This window comes from Plecotus auritus, assembly GCF_963455305.1.
Source record: "Plecotus auritus genome assembly, chromosome: 8".
Lineage (NCBI taxonomy): Eukaryota > Metazoa > Chordata > Mammalia > Chiroptera > Vespertilionidae > Plecotus > Plecotus auritus.
The window spans coordinates 148,442,718-148,462,628 of record NC_137782.1 but is presented as its reverse complement, the minus strand read 5'-3'; the positions used below and the strand labels follow the sequence as shown (position 1 = coordinate 148,462,628).

General features: G+C 36.7%; 1 protein-coding gene across 1 annotated transcript in view; it reads left to right on the top strand.

The window, feature by feature from the left end:
• Nucleotides 1-19,911, top strand: part of PPP1R21 (protein phosphatase 1 regulatory subunit 21) — a 59,613-nt gene that overhangs the window by 27,499 nt on the left and 12,203 nt on the right. Inside the window, exons 10-16 of the mRNA XM_080683373.1 lie at nucleotides 659-760; nucleotides 846-934; nucleotides 3,871-4,007; nucleotides 8,335-8,427; nucleotides 12,072-12,199; nucleotides 15,874-16,026; nucleotides 17,923-18,015. Coding sequence (XP_080539499.1) covers nucleotides 659-760; nucleotides 846-934; nucleotides 3,871-4,007; nucleotides 8,335-8,427; nucleotides 12,072-12,199; nucleotides 15,874-16,026; nucleotides 17,923-18,015 — 795 coding nt within the window. The remainder of the gene's footprint in view (nucleotides 1-658; nucleotides 761-845; nucleotides 935-3,870; nucleotides 4,008-8,334; nucleotides 8,428-12,071; nucleotides 12,200-15,873; nucleotides 16,027-17,922; nucleotides 18,016-19,911) is intronic.

Below are 19,911 nucleotides of genomic sequence, written 5' to 3'. Positions count from 1 at the left end.
TTTGATGATAATTATATTCTTGGAATTGTAATCCTGAATATTGTATACAGTAAAAGTAAAAGAAGCTATACTCAACGGACTTGTTAAAAAATTAAGTATATAGCCGAAACCGGTTTGGCTCAGTAGATAGAGCGTCGGCCTGTGGACTGAAGGGTCCCGGGTTCGATTCCGGTCAAGGGCATGTACCTTGGTTGCGGGCACATCTCCAGTGGGGGGTGTGCAGGAGGCAGCTGATCGATGTTTCTCTCTCATCGATGTTTCTAGCTCTCTATCCCTCTCCCTTCCTCTCTGTAAAATATCAATAAAATATATTTAAAAAAAAATTAAGTATATAACACAGAAATGTGTCACACAGTTATGATTTTCAAATATATATTTATATATATATTTAAGCAAGGACCCCTATGGAGAGAAGCAGGAGTTTAGGGGAAAAGGGCTGCCTGGTTGTTAATTATGTCATTCCTCTTCTTGGTCCTCATTTTATATTGGGATGGGGACTTGGGGATAGTACCTGGGACTGTTAGAGGGAGCATCTCTGTATAAAAGCAAAATATCCCCCCCAAAAGTGTTTAGGTTTATAAGTTAGTAAGTCTATTTACAAATATGTTGGTATTTGTTAGTTTCCAGTGATCTAACTCAGTTCCTTCCTTCTATTTAGTTCTCACAATACCTTCATGAAAATGCGTCCTATGTCCGCCCTCTTGAGGAAGGAATGCTTCATTTATTTGAAAGTATTACTGAAGATACTGTGACTGTCCTGGTAATTTTCTTCTGTTTTACTTCTGGAAGTGGGAGCTCCTCTTTGTCAAATAACTACTAACCTCAAAATTGTTTTTCTCTTCTAGGAGACAACTGTGAAATTGAAAACTTTCTCAGAGCATTTAACCTCTTACATATGTTTTCTTAGGAAGATTCTTCCTTATCAGTTAAAAAGGTATTTATCCCTCGAGGCTGGGGAGCTTGGGGAACTGTGAGGTGTCACCTGACCTGCTCTGGAGTTAATAAAATAGTAGCATGTGCCTCTTGTGTCTGCCTGACCTGTCTGCACCACAACTAATTGGACTTCTGTGAAAAAGGGAAAAAGTGGCTTGAACAGTGTAAACTTACATTTAAGAAAATGGAATTGCAGTTCATCAGCTAGGATTTTTGTTGTTTTTGTTGTTCTGTACTGTGGTTACTACTATAACTACATAATGCTATATGAATCATTATTTTCAGTGATCGTGAATGACACATTTATTGCAAAAACTATTTAAGTTTTGGGTATTATTTTTTTGCAGTAAATATCTAAGGGGGTTACAATAGTTAATTATGTTGGGCCTATAGTCCTTAGATTTCTTTGAAATGGTATATTCTTCTTTTTATTAGTAGTTTATTTAAGTTATAAACTAAAAACTTAATCTACTCTAGCCCTTAAAGGATATGTCATTTAGTAACCTTAAATATCCCATCTTAAATATTTTGGAAAGGCAAGAGAAAATAATTTATGTAACTGGAAAGTTGATAATACTGCTTAAAAGTTTTGATACTTATGACCTAAAACTACCAAGACTTCTGTTTCTAAATATTTTCATCTCAGATTTAACCTTTAAAAAAATACCAAAGAATAATGCGACAGCCCTGGCTGGTTTGGCTCAGTAGATAGAGCATCGACCTGTGGACTGAAGGGTCCCGGGTTCGATTCCGGTCAAGGGCACATGGCTGGGTTGTGGGCTTGATCTCCAGTTGGGGGCATGCAGGAGGCAGCTGATCAATGATTCTCTCTCAACATTGATGTTTCTACCTCTCTCTCCCCCTTTCCCTTCCTCTCTGAAATCAATAAAAAAATATATTAAAAGAAAGAATAATGGGACATAAAAGAAGAACATACATGTATTGTAGTATAAGGTTTAGAAAATACGTAGCCCTAACCAGTTTGGCTCAGTGGATAGAGCGTCGGCCTGCGGACTGAAGGGTCCCATGTTTGATTCCGGTCAAGGGCATGTACCTTGGTTGCCGGTACATCCCCAGTAGGGGGTGTGCAGGAGGCAGCTGATCGATGTTTCTCTCTCATCGATGTTTCTAACTCTCTATCCCTCTCCCTTCCTATCTGTAAAAATCAATAAAATATATTTTTTAAAAAAGGAAATACGTAAATGAGTTACTTATAGAGTTTGAAAATGTACAAGTAATAATAGTTTGTAAGTTCTAATAAAACAAAAGTAGTAGGTTTTAACTTTTCAAAAATATAAAATTTTGTTGTTAAAAAAATTAATATGGGTTAGGAGCCATCTTATTTCCTAATTATAACCTATTAAGGCATGTCAGTAACTAAATTCTATGATTTGTGCATATGACAGAATTTTAGGAATCAAGGAGTTAAACTATTATGAATTATAGTTTCTTTTCATATCCTTACATGTTATGGTTCAATGTAATTTTTTTTTTGTTGAAAATTGACTCTAGATATTTAAATAACATTATGATTTGGCTTATTTTTAAGAAGAATCTGTTTTAGAACCATTGCAAAGTGGTACTTACTACTTGAAACAGTTATGCATTTTTATTTTCTATTATTTTTTTCACTATTACAGTTTTAGAAAGACTGGATAAGTTCTTTCTTAATCTAAGATTTCTGTTCTTGGAATGTTCTGTCTCATATGCTCTCAGTCCTCCCTCACCAGGTGTTTGTGTTTCTAGGCAATTTTTGGTCATTGGTTTAAATATCACTTTGACAAGATGACATATTCTTTAGTGGTAAATGGGCTTAATATTCAGTGAAGCTGTCTGCCATAAATAAAGTGGAAGGTCAAGGAAAGTGTTATGATGATCATTCCTGTGCTAATAATTTCTCTAGTTGTGTAAAAAGCATTTTACTTGATCACCTGCAACATTTTTTATAAAGTGCTGCATCCACAAGGAATTTTAATCTTTTTTTTAAAAAAAATAACAAACATTTTATTGATTTCAGAGAGAGAGAAAGGGAAAGGGAGAGATAGAAACACTGATGAAAGAGAAACATCCATTGGCTGCCTCCTGCACGCCCCATACTGAGGATCGAGCCCTCAACCTAGGTATGTGCCCTGATGGGGAATTGAACCAGTGACCTCCTGGTGCATCTGGTGCATGTGTAGACACTCAACCACTGAGCCATATTGGCTGGGATCCACAAGGATTTTTAAAAATTTATAATTGTGTTTTCTATAGAAAATGATACAATGTAGTTTATGAATGTTAACCATTTACTTTTAGATTTGAGTCTATGGATTGTTTGTTCCAATCTGCATGGCTTTTGCAATTTAGTATACTAAAAAAGTTCTTAATGATTCTCTCTACTAGTTCCTATTTGATTAATTCTCCTTAGGAATTCAGTCCATGAAATATTGTTCTCCTGAAAATATTTTTAAGGGAAGCATTTTCATGCTGCTCTCAGGATGAAAAGATAATGGACACGTGCCTTTATTTTTTTCCATTTAGTCCTCTGTTATTCCATTGACATTTGCAGCAAGCAGGTATATATATCATGGTATAAAACATGAAAACTCAGCCCTGGCCAGTGGCTGAGTTGGAGCATTGTCCTGTATACCAAGAGGTTGCGGGTTCGATTCCCAGTGAGGATGCATACTTATGTTGTGGGTTTGATCCCTGGTCGGAGTGTATGTGAGAGGCAAACAATCGATGTTTCTCTCTCACACTCATTTTTCTCTCTCTAAAAATCAATGAAAACATATCCTTGAGTGAGGATTTAAAAAAAAAGAAACCTTATAAATGAGATAAAATTTTTTTAAAAAAATTTGTCTCTGGATAGAGTTGTTTGAGAATGTAGGTGGTTTCTTATAGCTAATTGAAAATGTTCAGGATGCTCACTTTAAAATATCTGCCCATTCCTAGTTTAGAAGAAGAATGTGAATCTTCTCTTTGTACATCTGCGTTAAGAGCCAGGAATCTAGAGCTGTCTCAGGACATGAAAAAGATGACAGCTGTGTTTGAGAAGCTGCAGACTTATGTCAGCCTTCTCGCCTTGCCAAGTGAGTATGTTTGTCACTCATGGTTCAACTTGAAGAACTTAGAGAACAAGAAGCCAGAGAAGGGAGATGTGAGCCAGATGTGAGCTGGGGTGAGTGAGCCAAGCATAGGATCTGGAATCAGAAAAACTCAAATTCAAATCCTCCAGCCCCTTACACATTTATGAAGTTGGGGAAATCACCTTTCCTGTACCTGTTCTCCCATTTATAAAATGGTGATAAATGTGATTATTAAGTTAAATTAAAGATGTAATTGAAGACATGCATTCATATTAATTCCCTTTCTTTCCTTCTTTTAAAAATGGAGATGGACAAAACAAAAGAATTTGTAATAACTTTCCATAAAGTAGCATAGGGGGTTTAGTAGTAAAAATGCCATTCGTTTCCCTTTGTTCTAATTTCATAAAAGTATTTTTAGGTAATTGAATGGATCTCAGTTTAAATGATGTTTTTAAAAAATGCTGTGATTTTCCTGGTACTGTGATTTATTGTTGTTTTTTGGTGACAGCTTTAATGTGATATAATTAACGTGCCATACAACTTATTTCTTTAAAGTGTACAGTTCATTGGCTTATAGTATATTCACAGATACATACACCGTCACTACAATCTATATTTTCATTGCCCTAAGAAGAAACCCTGTGCACTTTAACTTCACCCCTTTACTTCCCCTTCTGCCCCTCCTCAGTGCTAAGCAACAACTAATCTATTTTCTGTCTTTAGAATTACCCATTCCAAACATTTTATATAAATAGAACTATATGTGGTTTTCTTGACTGCTTTCTTTCACATAATGTCTTCAAGATTAATCCACATTGAGTATTTATTGGTCTTTCACTTCTTTTTATTGAAGAATAACATTTTATTATATGAATATACCACATTTTACTTATTTACCCATCAGACCATGGAATTTGCTTTGTTTTTACCTTTTTGGCTCTTATTGGTAATGATGCTATAGACAATTATGAACAAGTTTTTGAGTGGACATATTTTTTCACTTCTCTTGGGTATATTATACCTGGGAGTGGAATTGCTGGGTCATATGGTAACTCTGTGTTTAACTGCTGGAAGAACTGCCAGACTCGTTTCCAAGGTGGCTGCACCATTTATATTCCCACCAACAGTGTATAATTTCTACATATCCTCTGATTTCTCCACATCCTTACCGTTTTTGTTATTATTTGACTTTATTTTAGCCATCAAGTGTTATTTGACTTTTTGAAGTGGTATCTTATTGCAGTTTTGATTCGCATTTCTGTGGTTTCAAATGATGTCAAGCATCTTTCCATGCCCTTATTGACCACTTGCATATATTCTTTGGAGACCTGTCTATTCAGATCTTTTCTCCATTTTTCCAATTGGGCTGTACAAATCTCTTATTGGATATATGATTTATAATATTTTCTCCCATTTTGTGGTTTATTTTTCATTTTCTTGATGGTGTCCTTTGAACCACAAACATTTTTAATTTTGGTGAAGTCCAGTTTATTTACCTTTCGTTGTTTGTGCTTTTGGTGTCATATCTAAGAATCCAGTGTCAAATCTGAGGTCATGAAGAATTTTCAAAGTTTTATAGTTTTAGCCCTTACATTTAGGTCTTTGATCCATTTAGAATTAATTTTTGTATATGGTGAGAGGTAAGGGTATAACGTATCTTTTGCCTGTGGCTATCCAGTTATTTCAGCACCATTCATTAAAAAGACTATTCTTTTCGTATTAAATGGTCTTGGCACTCTTGTTAAGACTCAGTTGGCCATAGATGTGTAGATTTATTTCTGGTCTACTCCATTGATCCACATGTCTATCTTATGCCAGTACCACGCTGTCTTGATAACTGTTGTTTTGTAGTAAGTTTTGAGATTAGGAAGTGGAGTCCACTTTGTTCTTCTTTTTTAGGATTGTTTTGCTGTTATGGGTCTCTTGCCATTCCATACAAATTTTATAATCAGCTTATCAGTTTCTACAAAAAAATCAGCTGGTATTTCAATGGGGATTACATTGAATCTGTAGATCACATCGGGGAGTTTTGTGTGTCTCTCAGAAAGATACCTGCAGTTCTAAACCCCAATACCTGTGTGTGTGACCTTATTTGGAAATAGGATCTCTACAGGTGTAATCAAGTTAAGATGAGGTCCTACTGATGAAGGGAGAGCCCTAAATCACTCCATGTGTGGTACTTGGTTACAGCAGCCCTAGGAAATGAACATGGGGAGTATTGTCATCTTAACAATATTAAGTTTTCTGATCTATGAACATGGTATGTTTTTTCATCTAGGTAGGTCTTCTGTAATTTTTTTATATATTATTTTGAAGTTTTCACAGTATAATTTTTATACCCTGATAGTCTAAGTAGGCTTAGACTCGGGCACAGTCACCCTGGGAGGACGGTGGTTTTAACAGGGCTCCCTTTTATTGTCTCCTTCCTTAATCAGACCCAGGTTTAAGCTCCACTAATTGCTGGTTGATAGCTCCTTTGTGTTCAACAATGCCTTGAGGGGCATAAATTGCTTCACAGACTGATCTAATTAAATTTGGGCTCCTTTGTAGGTATAGTTAGTTATAGACCTAGCATATACATAGCAGCTATAGTTTTTGAGATAGTGTTTGAGATTTATTCTGAGCCTGGGAGAGCTCTTCTTAGCTGTATTTTTCTCTACTTCTCTTTGGTAAACCAACCAGCCTACAGTCAGACGTCCTCAAACTACGGCCCGCGGGCCACATGCGGCCCGAGGACATTTATCCGGCCCGCTTCCCCGGGCCCGCAGTGCGCATAGGAATTTGTTCATAGTTTTTTTTTTAAACTATAGTCCGGCCCTCCAATGGTCTGATGGACAGTGAACTGGCCCCCTATTTAAAAAGTTTGAGGACCCCTGGTTAGCTTATATCTTTAATGAACTGCCAATTTCCTCTTAATTGCTTTCACTGCCAGCTTCATCATTTTTTAGAGCATGTCTCCCTAGGCTGGAACCCTCCACGCTCTTGCAAATTAATTCAGTTCCTTTAGGAAGAGATTCAGAGCTTTCTGTCTTAAGGCTTGCTCCCCACTTGGGTTAAATCTCTGAGCCATGGATGGTGCTGGGGAGGGATGTACTTCTCTCAGAGTGACACACCTTCATTAGTAGGCGAGCACTTGGTAGAGGGGTAGGACAGCAGCCCCCAGGTCTCCTTGGCTTGCCTTTTTCAGTGTGGTACTTCTGTTGATGAGTTGGGGCATGGGTGAACTGGGGCAAGGGTGATCCGGGCCCCAGATTCTCGGAAGCACAGTGCTCAGGTAGAGCCTCCATCCATGATTCAGGGCTAGGTGAAAGAAGGGACTCCCCAGCTCTCAGTCATACTCACCAACAGGTACCTGAGAACTGCAGTCTCCAGCAGTTTGGGAGAAGGAGCCCTGTATTCTTGGCTGTACCAGTTTGGAGTGGGATTTCTAGTGTATGAGCTGGTAGGGAGAAGGAAGAAAGGAGTGGGTTTTGGTTCACATACCACAGACTCTTACTGTTCTTACCAAATTATTATAGATTTTTCTTGAGTAAATTTTTTGTCACCTGCTGTGTTTTTAGCATCATTTCCAGAATTTTAAATGGTTGCTTTTTAATAATTTTCACCAGTTGTGCTGGAGAGCTGATCTGTACAGCTGTTCATGCTGTCATGCCAGAAGCAGAACTCTGTGATGTTTCAGTAATACTATTTTTAGTGATGCTTATAAAATAATGTGTAGGGCCTGGCTGGTGTGGCTCAGTGGTTGAGTATCGACCCATGAACCAGGAGGTCACAGTTCAATTCCCAGTCAGGGCACATGCCCTGGTTGCAGGCTCGATTCCAGTGTGGGGTGTGCAGGAGGCAGCCAATCAATGATTCTCCCTCATCATTGATGTTTCTCTCTCTCTCTCTCTCTCTCTCTCTCTCTCTCTCTCTCTCTCCCTCCCTCTCCTTTCCTCTCTCTAAAAATCAATAACAACATATTTTTTAAAAAATGTGTAGGGAAAGAATAAAATGAGAAATGTGTTATAGAGTAACAAGGTGAAAATTCACAAAGATCTTTTCCAAAAGAATCATGAAAGATATAATCCTGCTTAGTAATTTAATTTTGATTATTAACCATTGAAAATATTTGTGGACATGGGGAATGAAGGCCAGTTAGATATGTCTTTATGTTTATTGCCGTTATATCTGAATGTGTCTGCAATGATTTTAAGATCCATTATTCTCAACATATCACAAACAGTCTTCATTCTCTGTCTTCCCAAAAGTAGGGGGAGATAGTGGGCTGTCAATTTTTCAGGCTAAGTCTTCCGGGAAAATGCTTAGGTTTGTGACTTTGGTTTCCTAGGTACGGAGCCAGATGGACTCCTTCGGGCAAACTTCAGTTCCGTCTTAACAAATGTTGGTGCTGCTCTGGATGGATTTCATGATGTCATGAAAGGTGAGGTTGAAAAAGAACACAAATAAACTTAAGACCTTCATCCCACTTTCTCCGATCTGCCTGAATGAGATTTAAACAAATACTGTGAAGGTTAATAGACCCCAGATAGAGGCTTAGTAGCATTTGGCTTACACTGAAGTGCATAGTTCACTGCCTTCTGCTTTTCCCATCTGCTTCATTTCTGAAGGTAAACAAAGTGCTAAAGAGAAACCCTTGTGCACAGTACTTTAGCCGAAAATACATTACACTGACTTAAGGCAGGTGTGTGAATTGCATCAAACCAGACATGCGGTTCAGAGGATATTAAGCAAACTACATTGCACTTGTTAGAGCCCAAGCGTGAAAGGAATTGAGGAAACCAAGGTTTAAAGTTCCCAGAAAGAATGCACTGACTTTCCACCAACCTGTGCATTTTTATGTGCCAAGTGTCCATTTTAAGCCCTATTTTGTTCAGCACAGCCTTAAGAAATGAAGGTCTGTTTTTAAGCTTTGATCACTTTTCAAAAGTTGCTTGTGTGCTTCTGAGGCTAGAGTGTGCCGAAAAGCATTTCACATGCTTCTTAGGATGTGATTCAGAGTGCTGACAGTTTTAAATCTATAGTTCTGTGTGGCTGCGAGGTTTTCTCCTTCTTTCTGTTTATTTTGAAGACTGTTGGGGTAGGGAAAGGAGGAGAGGGCCGGAGCAATTAATTATTAAGGACTATTGGAAGAGGCTCAGGTGCTTAGATTATTCACTGGGCTGTTTAGTTAACAGTTAGTGACCAATTACTAGCGTCACAGAAATAATTTTTTAAAACTTAAAATTATGCATAAGAGGGTATTTTGGGGGCTTTTCTGTAGATTGACATATTACCTATGGCACTGGGAATCATTCTTAGTCTCAGCCGTATTATCCAGCACCACCTTACCTTTCAGTCTGGAGAATGGTCCTTCCTGTTGCTTGTCTTCAATTATAAGGAACTTTAAAAGTCTATCCAACTTCTGGTTGGATGAATCCTTGTTGCAGGAACCACAGCTTGAATAGACAGTCTTGGTGGCAGGTGACAGTAGTCATCCCAACCCTGCAGAACCTAGTCTGGTTTATAGAAAACCTAAAAAACTGGTCCCTTTTTCCTGTGCAGTGTTTGGTTTGGGAAGCTCAAACTTAGCAGTAGTCCTGTAGTCTAGAATTTTACTTAACCTAGAATTAGGCCACTGAAACCACAAGTGGCTCAGTGGCTCGAGGTTTTTTGGTTTTGTTTTCTAAATTTTCCTATGCTGATACTATGACTTGTTCCTGCTAGTGGTGTCCTCCAACATTCCTGTAAAGGAGAGGCTAGCGCAGTGGAGGGTAGCTCTCCAGTGAGAGGGGTCTTAAAGCTTCATTTACATGATTCTATTTGTATTTTAATTAATCTATAATATCCGAGGTTTTCTAAAGATGCTTTTGCTCATACATTACATAAAATTGAGAAGATGCCGAATGGTCCAAATCCAAGAATGTTGTCATTTTTTGACATGAGCTGATGGAGATTATGGGAAGATCTGGGTTTCCCCTTTGTGCCTCCCCTTGTTTCTCTCCTTGAAAATGAACGTAATATAAAGAGAGAATATTGGGAAACATGAAGGATGGTTGGCAAGATTATGGGGTCCTGTTGCTAGGTTTAGTGTTCAAATCTCTTTACCTCGCTTGGAGGACTGTTGTGTATCTCCCATGAAACCTCAGAGTGAGCATTAACTGTCATTAACAGAAGAAGCTTTGTGTTTAAGAGATTCTTGTTCAAATCTCTTCCCTTCCTGCTCTGCCCTGAGTTGGAAGGCAGGCAGGCAGGCAGGCATGCAGGCAGACTGGTCTCTGTTAAAAGAGAGATTTATAAAAAATGTGTATCCTACATGGATTTAAAATAGGAGTGAATTGATCCTTTAACAAGGGACATTTGAAGTGAGAATTGTTGATGTTTAGTCTCAGGTCTAAAGCGGGTAGACTCATAGGAAACATAAAAGAAAAATCTCTGATTTCTTTGTTCTTTTTGGAGTTAAAGTTTAATATCAAAGAACACCCTAAATATTTAAAATATTTGGACTGAATAAAGAGTAAACCATTGGATTGGGAGAATTTTTATCAAACTATAACAGCACTGATCCAAATAGAAGCTACATAAGTGTTTTTAGTATTGTCTTTCATAAGTGTCTCAATCACCTACCAATCAACTAAGATTGCCTACCAACCAAGTTGTGTTATAACATTGTACACTTCCTGTAAAATATTAAATAAAACTTTCTGTGATGTATAGAAAGAAAATGTCTGTGTTAGGGGTTAGCAAGTTCAGTATACAAAAAAAAAATGTTCAGCATTTCAGTAGAATTTTTATTCACTCTTCTAAATATATAGAGAATAATCATTTATTTTTAAGAATATATTAAACATAATGGTAATGTACTAATTAGTTGGTTCCTTTGCTGTGACAACTATATCATAGTAATGTAAGATGTTAACAATAGGGAAAACTGGCTATAACTTTTCTATAAATCTAAAATTATATTAAATTAAAAGTTTATATGTGTATATATGTATATAAAATATATAAATAAAATAATACCCTAGTTTAAAATTTTAGTAAAAATAATATTCATAAAATTTGCAGTAATTTATATAAAACTATCATGATTATATCAGGTTAAACCTCAAATACCATTTCTTTCTTGTTTCCTCTTAATTATCTACTGTCTGAAATCAACTAAATTTCTGATTCTCAGTAAATGAAAGTCTCTGATTACACACCTGCTATAAAATTTAATTTTCATATTGTGTTATTTATTTTTAGCTTTGTTGGTAATGATAATGGTGTATAACGAAAGTATTTTAAAAAAATTCAAAGGAGCCTTATAGTAAACACTTTATTATTTAAAAATATAATTACCCTTCCTTGTGAATGAATCAATGTTGTCTGAATAATTCTCCCATTTTCCCTTACTTCCAAGACAAAATTATTCTGGTTCTCAAAGACCCAGAAAACTCCAAGCTTAGATATTTGGTCAGTTTCACCTACTGTAGTTTGTCTTAACATGTTTATATCTAAGCCTCTCTTCTATGCTTTTCTAACCACAGACTTTCCTTGTAATATTCTTGGACTGGAGGCAGCAGCACGTGAAGCCAGACACTGGAGTATCAACCCTTTGTCCGTGCAGACATTTTTCATTGCTTAAGTGTATACTAGCAAACTAGCGAAGGTCCAGTAAGGATTGTGGGACATTGTGCCTCTGTTGGCTGTTCTTTTCAAGGCTCATGGTTTGCTATATAAATATAAGATAAATTCTCATTTGTGTTTATTGGACTATCAAATCAGGGTTTTTAATCAGGTTAAATCATGGTCAGGGTCATTTACCCAACACTAGAATAAGGGCTAACATTCAAATAAGGGACGTAGACATACAAGCTGGTGGCTGTAATAGAGATGTCAGGATGGTATTAAGGGACCTTCACTTCTCTCTATTCTTCCCATGAGGATTTGCGACCTAATTGATATTTAGCACAATCTTAATATTTAGGACCATTTTTGAGTAAATTTGTAAGAATAGATATGAGAAGGTAACAGATTAGTTATCTACTAGTATATGCCACATGTACATAGGTAGTAATGAGTTTTCATTCAACTGCTTTTTAGATATTTCCAAACATTATAGTCAAAAAGCTACAATAGAGCATGAACTTCCAACAGCAACACAGAAGCTCATAACAACAAATGACTGTATCCTGTCATCAGTAGTGGCATTAACAAATGGAGCAGGAAAGGTAATTTTTCTCTGTTTATATATATATTTTTTTACTTCATTCTTTTTTTTTTTATTGTCTAAAGTTTTACATATATCTGCTTTTTCTCCAATTGACCCCCCCACCCACCCCGCCCAGTCATTCCCACCCCGGGCAAGCCCCCACCACCCCAGTGTCTGTGTCCATTGGTTATGCTAATATGCATGCATACAAGTCCTTTGGTTGCTCTCTAACCTCTCCCCGCCCCCACCCCACCACCACCACCATTTGTCTCTGGGTCTATTCTTGTTCATCAAATTACATTGATCATTATATCCCACATACGAATGAGATCATGTGATATTTATCTTTCTCTGACTGGCTTATTTCGCTTAGCATAATGTCTCTGTTTATATTGACATTAAATTCAATATTTAAATATGCTTTTTTTTTTTTTCTTCCTTCAGTGACATAGGAAAATTGACCTGTGAAAGAATTTTGGACTCTCAGGCTTTTTGTAAAATAAAGTTATCTCCCTTTCCATCCGCCCTACCCAGTATTTAAACCAATATGGTAATTATTGTTAAGCATTTGTCATGACTAAGGGGATCACTCACACTTTATGTTTTAATGAGTTATTTGGTCATTTAAAGATTGTAGATGTTCTCAATATAGATAGACTCTTAGGTATATTTAAAAATTGGGGTACATAAAAAGAGAAAACATTTGTTATTTTTTCCCCTCTAATTTTTTGTTTGTATTTTGATAATACTTGTGGTAAAGCTACCTCTGTAGTTTTATACCTTAACAAGTACTTTTAAAGTGCCTTTAACATATGTCTTTTCATTGAACTCTTAATACTGGATAATGATCATTTGGATCATTAAGTACTTAAGTATTATTATAAAACTAGAGGCCCAGTGCATGAAATTCATGCACAGGTAGGGTCCCTAGGCCTGGCCGGAGATCAGGGCTGATATGTGGGGTGCCCAGTGGGGCGATGGGGGGGGCCCCCGCTGGCACCTGCCTTGGCTGGCCTGGGGCCTGTGGGCTGGGGGCAGCTCCTGTGTTAAGCGTCTGCCCCCTGGTAGTCAGTGCACGTCTGCCCTCTGGTGGTTGTTCCATCGTTCGGTTGATTTGCATATTAGGCTTATATTATATAGGATGGCCAAAGTGCAGTTTCTTTAAAACTCATCCTATCTCGGATACCTAGTTTTAGCAGAAGTCGCATTCTAAGAATGCATGCCTTTAAAGGTTAAGATTTCTATGAGAATTCCCCATATGTACTAGTATGAAGCTGAAAGGATTGTGTTCAGGATGATCTTAGCCCATTTGTTTCAACAGACAACATAATTTCTCAAGGAAATGCTAATCTGTATCTATATTTATATACCATTATTTTTCTGACAGGTTGACCATAATAGAAACAAATTTTTTCCAGTGATTTAAGTTAATCAGAAATGACCATAGGTTATGTCAGATCTTCAGTATTATTTTTCCCAAACTCAGACTTATCTTTGTGCCAGTTTGCTATAGTTTGGAGCCATAATTAAAAGGTGTTTTCTTTAGGTTCTGTCAATTCACAAATCTGTTCCTACAGGATTCCTTAGACAGAAGGCCATATCTACTGCCTCAGCTTTAATACTTTTATCTACAGGCATGCTGGAAGCTTTCTGAGGATAATTCTAACTTTGATTCAATTAAGGCAAATTCCAGAAAAAGAGAATGTTGGCATTTTACAGGGTTTCTGCATTTGCCACTTTTTTTTTATGAGAACTCTGGAATATTAAATACCTGTATACTCATAGCTTATTTTAGATTTGACTTGCCTAAAACTTTAAAATTTTGTCTCAAGGAAAGGTATTTGATTTTCAGTCTGAATTTTTTATAAATATTTTTTAACTAGAATAAGTACCTGAACTAATGTTAGTCTGTGGTAGCTTAATTTGTAGCTAATGTGATTTGATTAAAATAAATTTTATTGTTTGTTATTTTAAAAACCCAGTAAAAAAGTATAACATGCTTTTGAAAGAACATTTGGGAAATACAGACATAAGAAAAAGGAAAGAGTAAATAAACCTCACTGTATACTACTATGACCTAAATGCAAACACTGGGTATATGATTGTCTATGTCATGCATAAGAAACACATAGCTCAAGAGTTTTAGATCCTCATTTTCTTGAATACTGTCTAATAGAGAATTTCATTTGACAAGGTAAATTATTAATGACAAATATAATCTTTCAGATCATTAGTAATTAATTGCCTACTTTTTGAGCAATTTTGGCCAATGTAGAATATTCTGTTTCATAAGGCACTTTTCCTTATATATCAAAATGGAATAATTTTTCTGGCTAAGAACTTCCTTAGACATTTTTATTTATACCAGAATTTCATATAGCACTGTAGATTCAAAATTATGGCCCAACAAAGTTACAGATTTTTGTGGCTCCTTATGTAGATTTAATAAAGGTCAAATCAGTAAATAACAAGGATCTACTTAATTTTCAGTCTTTTCTATTATTTTTGTGATGTACAGATTGAGATTTACAGAATTAAATTTAAGTAGAGAGTGCATATTCAAGATGCCTGTATCACGGGTTATGACATAATATGAAACATTTAAAGTTAAAATTCAAATGGAATGTGTAAATTCAAATATGTCTATTTTTGAGAGCAGTGGCAGAATTAATGAGATCCAGAGCTCATGAACATCATCTAGGAATATTCTGAATAAATCAGAATCAGTTTTGGTTTTTAGGAAGAATAAAAATTATCTAGATTAAGACCTGTCAGAAGTATAGTCTCAATATTTATGCTGATATTTTCTTTTTAATATAAATCATTGCCTAGGCATTCTCAAATAAAAAATGTGGGCTTTTGAGCAGGTACTGAAATTTCATTTCCATTCTCAGTGTCTTTAACTTTGCTTGGAAAGCTAATATATACACACACACACACACATATACACTATATATACTAGTAGCCCTGCGCACGAATCTGTGCACCTGTAGCTCACTGCCGCCCTCCTGTAGCTACTCCGCGCCCCCCTTCCCTGCCCCCCTCATAGCTTGCTGCCCTGCCCCCTCCTGTAGCTCTCCGCTGCCGGCTTTTAGCTTACTGCCCCACCCTCCTGCTGATCCATGATCCAGTCGTTACGCTTCACAGCATAATGACCATTTGCATATTACATCTTTATTATATAGGATATATATATATATCCTATATAATAGGATTCATGCACTGGGCCTCTAGTCTAATATATATCCTATATATTAGACTAGAGGCCCAGTGCATGAATTCGTGCACAGGTAGGGTCTGGCTGGCCTGGCCCCAATAGGAAGATTGGGGTGGACCTGTTGGGAGGAGGAGGAGGAGAAGGCAGAAGGTTGGCTGGGCCGCCCACCCCGCCCTGCCTTGATCGGGCCCTATCAGGGCCGGGCAGGCTGGGGGGACAGGCCGAGGGTGATTGGCCAGTGGGCCTCGCCCCCCATTGGGGTGGGGGGACCGATTGGGGGCGGGGCCGGTTGTGGGCAGGGGCTGTGGGCAGTGGGCCAGCTGGCCCCACCCCCTGGTCCAGTCGGTTTGCTGACTGCAGTGGGCGTCATAGCGACTGGTGCTTCTGGTCATTACAGTGTTCTGGTCGCTGGCTTTTTATATATATAGATATATTTTTGGAAAACAAAATCTATCTTCTTGTCACACTTCATTTAGATTGCATCTTTCTTCAGCAACAATGTGGACTACTTCATTGCTTCACTGAGCTATGGGCCTAAGGTAGCGAGTGGATTCATTAGTCCTCTTTCTGCCGAATGCATGCTACAGTACAAGAAAAAAGCTACTGCCTACATGAAGGCTTTGAGAAAGGTTTGTGACCTTCTGTTAACATTTAAATCAGAGGAAAAATCAGGAATAATTCCAGAGAATGGCAAGAGTTTTTCCACAACTCATACTACAGTGTTTAAATTTTACACAATTTTGAGGCACAGGTGTTTGGTGGGTGTTGTGGGTATTTGAGGAGGAGGAGGTAATAGAGATCCAAACCTAATATGTGATATATGCATAGGCCATGTTGGAGTCATGTCCCCATTACCTGGTAGACTGTTTAGGGTGAGGCAGCCAGGCAGCCAGTGTCAAACTTCAGAAAACCTTAAACTTGTAGAAACAGAAAAATAGTTGGAATACATTTATAATTTTTACCTGAATATAGTAAGAATATACAATCATTACAAAAAGAAATCAGAAGATAGAGCAGTAAATGAAGACAATTATGATCACCCCAAATCCTATCACCCAAAGCTAGCTACTCTTAACTTTGCTAGAGTATATCTGTATCCGAAAAAATTTTAATGTGTGTATGAACACGCTCACATGTACATACGGAAAATCACACTTTTAACAATGTATATGGCTACCTATCTTTCTATATTTGTCTAATTGTTTTAATTATACCTTTAAGATTAATTCCTAAAAAAGGAATTGCTGGTTCAAAGTCTATGAATATTTCATGTTTTGACACATTTTCATATTTTGACACTTTAGGGAGATTATCGATTTATAGTTTATCATTAATAGGAGTGTAAATTTAACTAACAAATTCAATACTTGTCAACATCAGACAAGATGTTTCTTATTGTTATTTTAATTTGCATTTCTTTGCCTTTTATTGAAGTGGAACATTCTTTCATAAAGTTATCATGAATATTTATGCTATCAATTCCCTGTTCAAATTATTTATCTGTTTTTAAATAAATGTTCCTAATTAGGGTAGAAAGCTCTCTATATTAAGGATTTTCATCTCTTATTTATATTATAAATATTTCCCCCTCAGTTTGCTGTACTAAATTTCTAAATAGAAGTTTTAATTTTTATGTCATCAAACCAGCCTTTTTCTTTTTTCTTTTTTTTTTTTTTTTTTTTTTTTTTTTTAAAAGGGAAGTGTTTTTTTTGTTTTGTTTTTTTTTTTAATATATTTTATTGATTTGTTACAGAGAGGAAGGAAGAGGGATAGAGAGTTAGAAACATCAATGGGAGAGAAACATCGATCAGCTGCCTCCTGCACACCTCCCACTGGGGATGTGCCCGCAACCAAGGTACATGCCCTTGACCGGAATCGAACCCGGGACCCTCCAGTCCACAGGCTGACGCTCTATCCACTGAGCCAAACCGGTTAGGGCCCAGCCTTTTTCTTAATGGTGGTGATTCTCAGTTAGGGAAATCTTGGAAACTCAAGGTACTTCCTACAATTGAGATGGTCACCTATATTTTTACCCAGTATTTTTGTGGTCTAAATTTTTAGGTTGAGCTTTTCAGTCCATCTTGAGTTCATTTGTTTTGATATGAGGAGTATAAACAGTGATCTAACTACTTATTTTTCTAAATTATTAGCTGGTTGTTCTTGTACCATTTATCTCGACTACCCCTTCATCATTGACTTAAAAATGAAACATTTGTCACATAATATGTTTTTGTATAATGCTTTTGTCTATTTCTAGATTGCCTATCCTGTTCCTTTATCTTTCTATTTTGGTGCAAGTCAATATGGTTTTAATTGTAGCTTGTAACTGATATGACATTCACCTTCATTATTTATCTTTTTTTTTAAAAAAAGAGGTTTCTTTTCACATGTATTAAAGAAAATAGTCTATCTTGGCATACATCTGAATTTATTATCAAACCCCATTTAGCATTCTAATTTGTATATGTAGGATCATGAAGCTAATACGATCTTTTTCTTTGATTTTTATGATGCTTTTCCCATAGCCCCTCTCGGAGTCTGTGCCTTATGAAGAAGCACTGGCGAACCGCCGGGTCCTTCTCAGCTCTACTGAAAGTCGAGAAGGCCTTGCACAACAGGTATGGCACCTGTAAAATCATGGTACTTGTTAAAGAGCATAAATGTTAAATCCTTTAGAAAAGGTTTTAAACATACATAGGGTGATTTATTTTTTTATTTTATTTATTTTTTTAAAATATATTTTATTGATTTTTTTACAGAGAGGAAGGAAGAGGGATAGAGAGTTAGAAACATCGATGAGAGAGAAACATCGATCAGCTGCCTCCTGCACACTCCCTATTGGGGATGTGCCCACAACCAAAGTACATGCCCTTGACCGGAATCGAACTGGGACCCTTCAGTCCGCAGACCGATGCTCTATCCACTGAGCCAAACCGGTCAGGGCCATAGGGTGATTTAAAAGGCGATAAAGTAAACATGTAAATTTAACTGTTTAACACATGCTAAAAAGCACCATAAGCATAATGCATTGAAAGACGTTTCTTTGTATTCTATATTTAAAGACATCTTGATTCAATCGGTGTTATAATTGCCAATAAACTAGTATCAACACGCTTTGGCCATGATAATTCTTTCTTTAGGTACTAGATCTAAATATCTGAAATAACAAGGCAAAGGAGGGAGGGGCTAAGAGACTCAATGAATTGTTTTATTTCTTAAATGAACAGGAATGAAAAAATTTTAATAATTGTTTGATCGAATTGGAGGCAGATGAAGTAGGAGGTACTATCTTTGTACAAGTTGGTACAAACTGACAGCAGTTTAACTTTTGTCAGAGATTTATTTACTTTAACACTGGCTTGCTTTGAGTTTTGCAAATGTTTATATTTTAAAGACAACACAAATAAATTCATCTGCAGCAATATTTTATCTATGCTGGCCTTATTTTCACAGGACAGATATCACTTACCTTTTCAATATTTGTATGCTAAAAATTTCATACACAGAATGATTCCTGAAAAACAGTTCCTGAAACAAACAATAAAATGTGGAATACCTAAAGAATTGATTTTAGATTTTATGTGTAGAAAGTAAGGCTCAAAGAAATGAAGCAGCTTTTACTCGAAGTAGCTACTAAGGGACAGAATTGTTTGACTTCAAAGCTATTGCTTTTCCCACTTAGCCACTGACCAACTGCAGGCTAGTCTGATAAACACTTTGGGTCTCACTTCCTGCCTCTTTAAAGTGAGGACTATATCTACCTTTCAGGGTCTTGTAAGGATTAATTGAGCCAATGGGAGGCAGTTTGATATAGTGAAAAGAATCAGACTTGTGAGCAAGACAGATGGGGTCCCAAATCCTGGCTCTGCCATTTGCTGGCTCAGCAGGTGGTGTAGCTGTTGGGAGCTTTAGTTCTCTTTGAGAAATGAAAACTGTAGGACTGTCAGGAGGCCTCAGTGGGATAACGGGAGGAAAGTACCATGAATAGTGCTAGTACGTGGTGATTGCTCAATCATGATAGTTGGTAAAGAATTTGGAATTCACTATAAGATTTTATTTGATGTAATTCTCAAACTTTTATTTGCCCTGAGAATTAGCTTTTTAAACTTCTGATTAAAGTATAATGCACTTAAAGAAAAGTATACAAATCATTAACATGTACCCAATGAATTAATATAACCAGCACCTAGATAACAATTTTTTAAAATAATATTTATTTATGACAGGTATACCTTAAAAAAATTACTAGGACCCCAGAAGCTTTCCTCATGCCTCTTTCCAGTTGCTATTCTCCTCTCTCCCAAAGATAGCTGTTATCCTGCATTCATAGATTAGGTTTGTTGTCTGATACTGAACTTTTTATTACATAAGAGTATGTAGTGTATACTCTTTCAGGTCTGGCTTCTTTCATTCAACATTATATTTGTAGTATTCATCTGTGTTATATGTAATTGTAACCTCTCCTTTTTTATTGCTTTTGAATATTGTGTGAATATATATTATTTATTTATTCT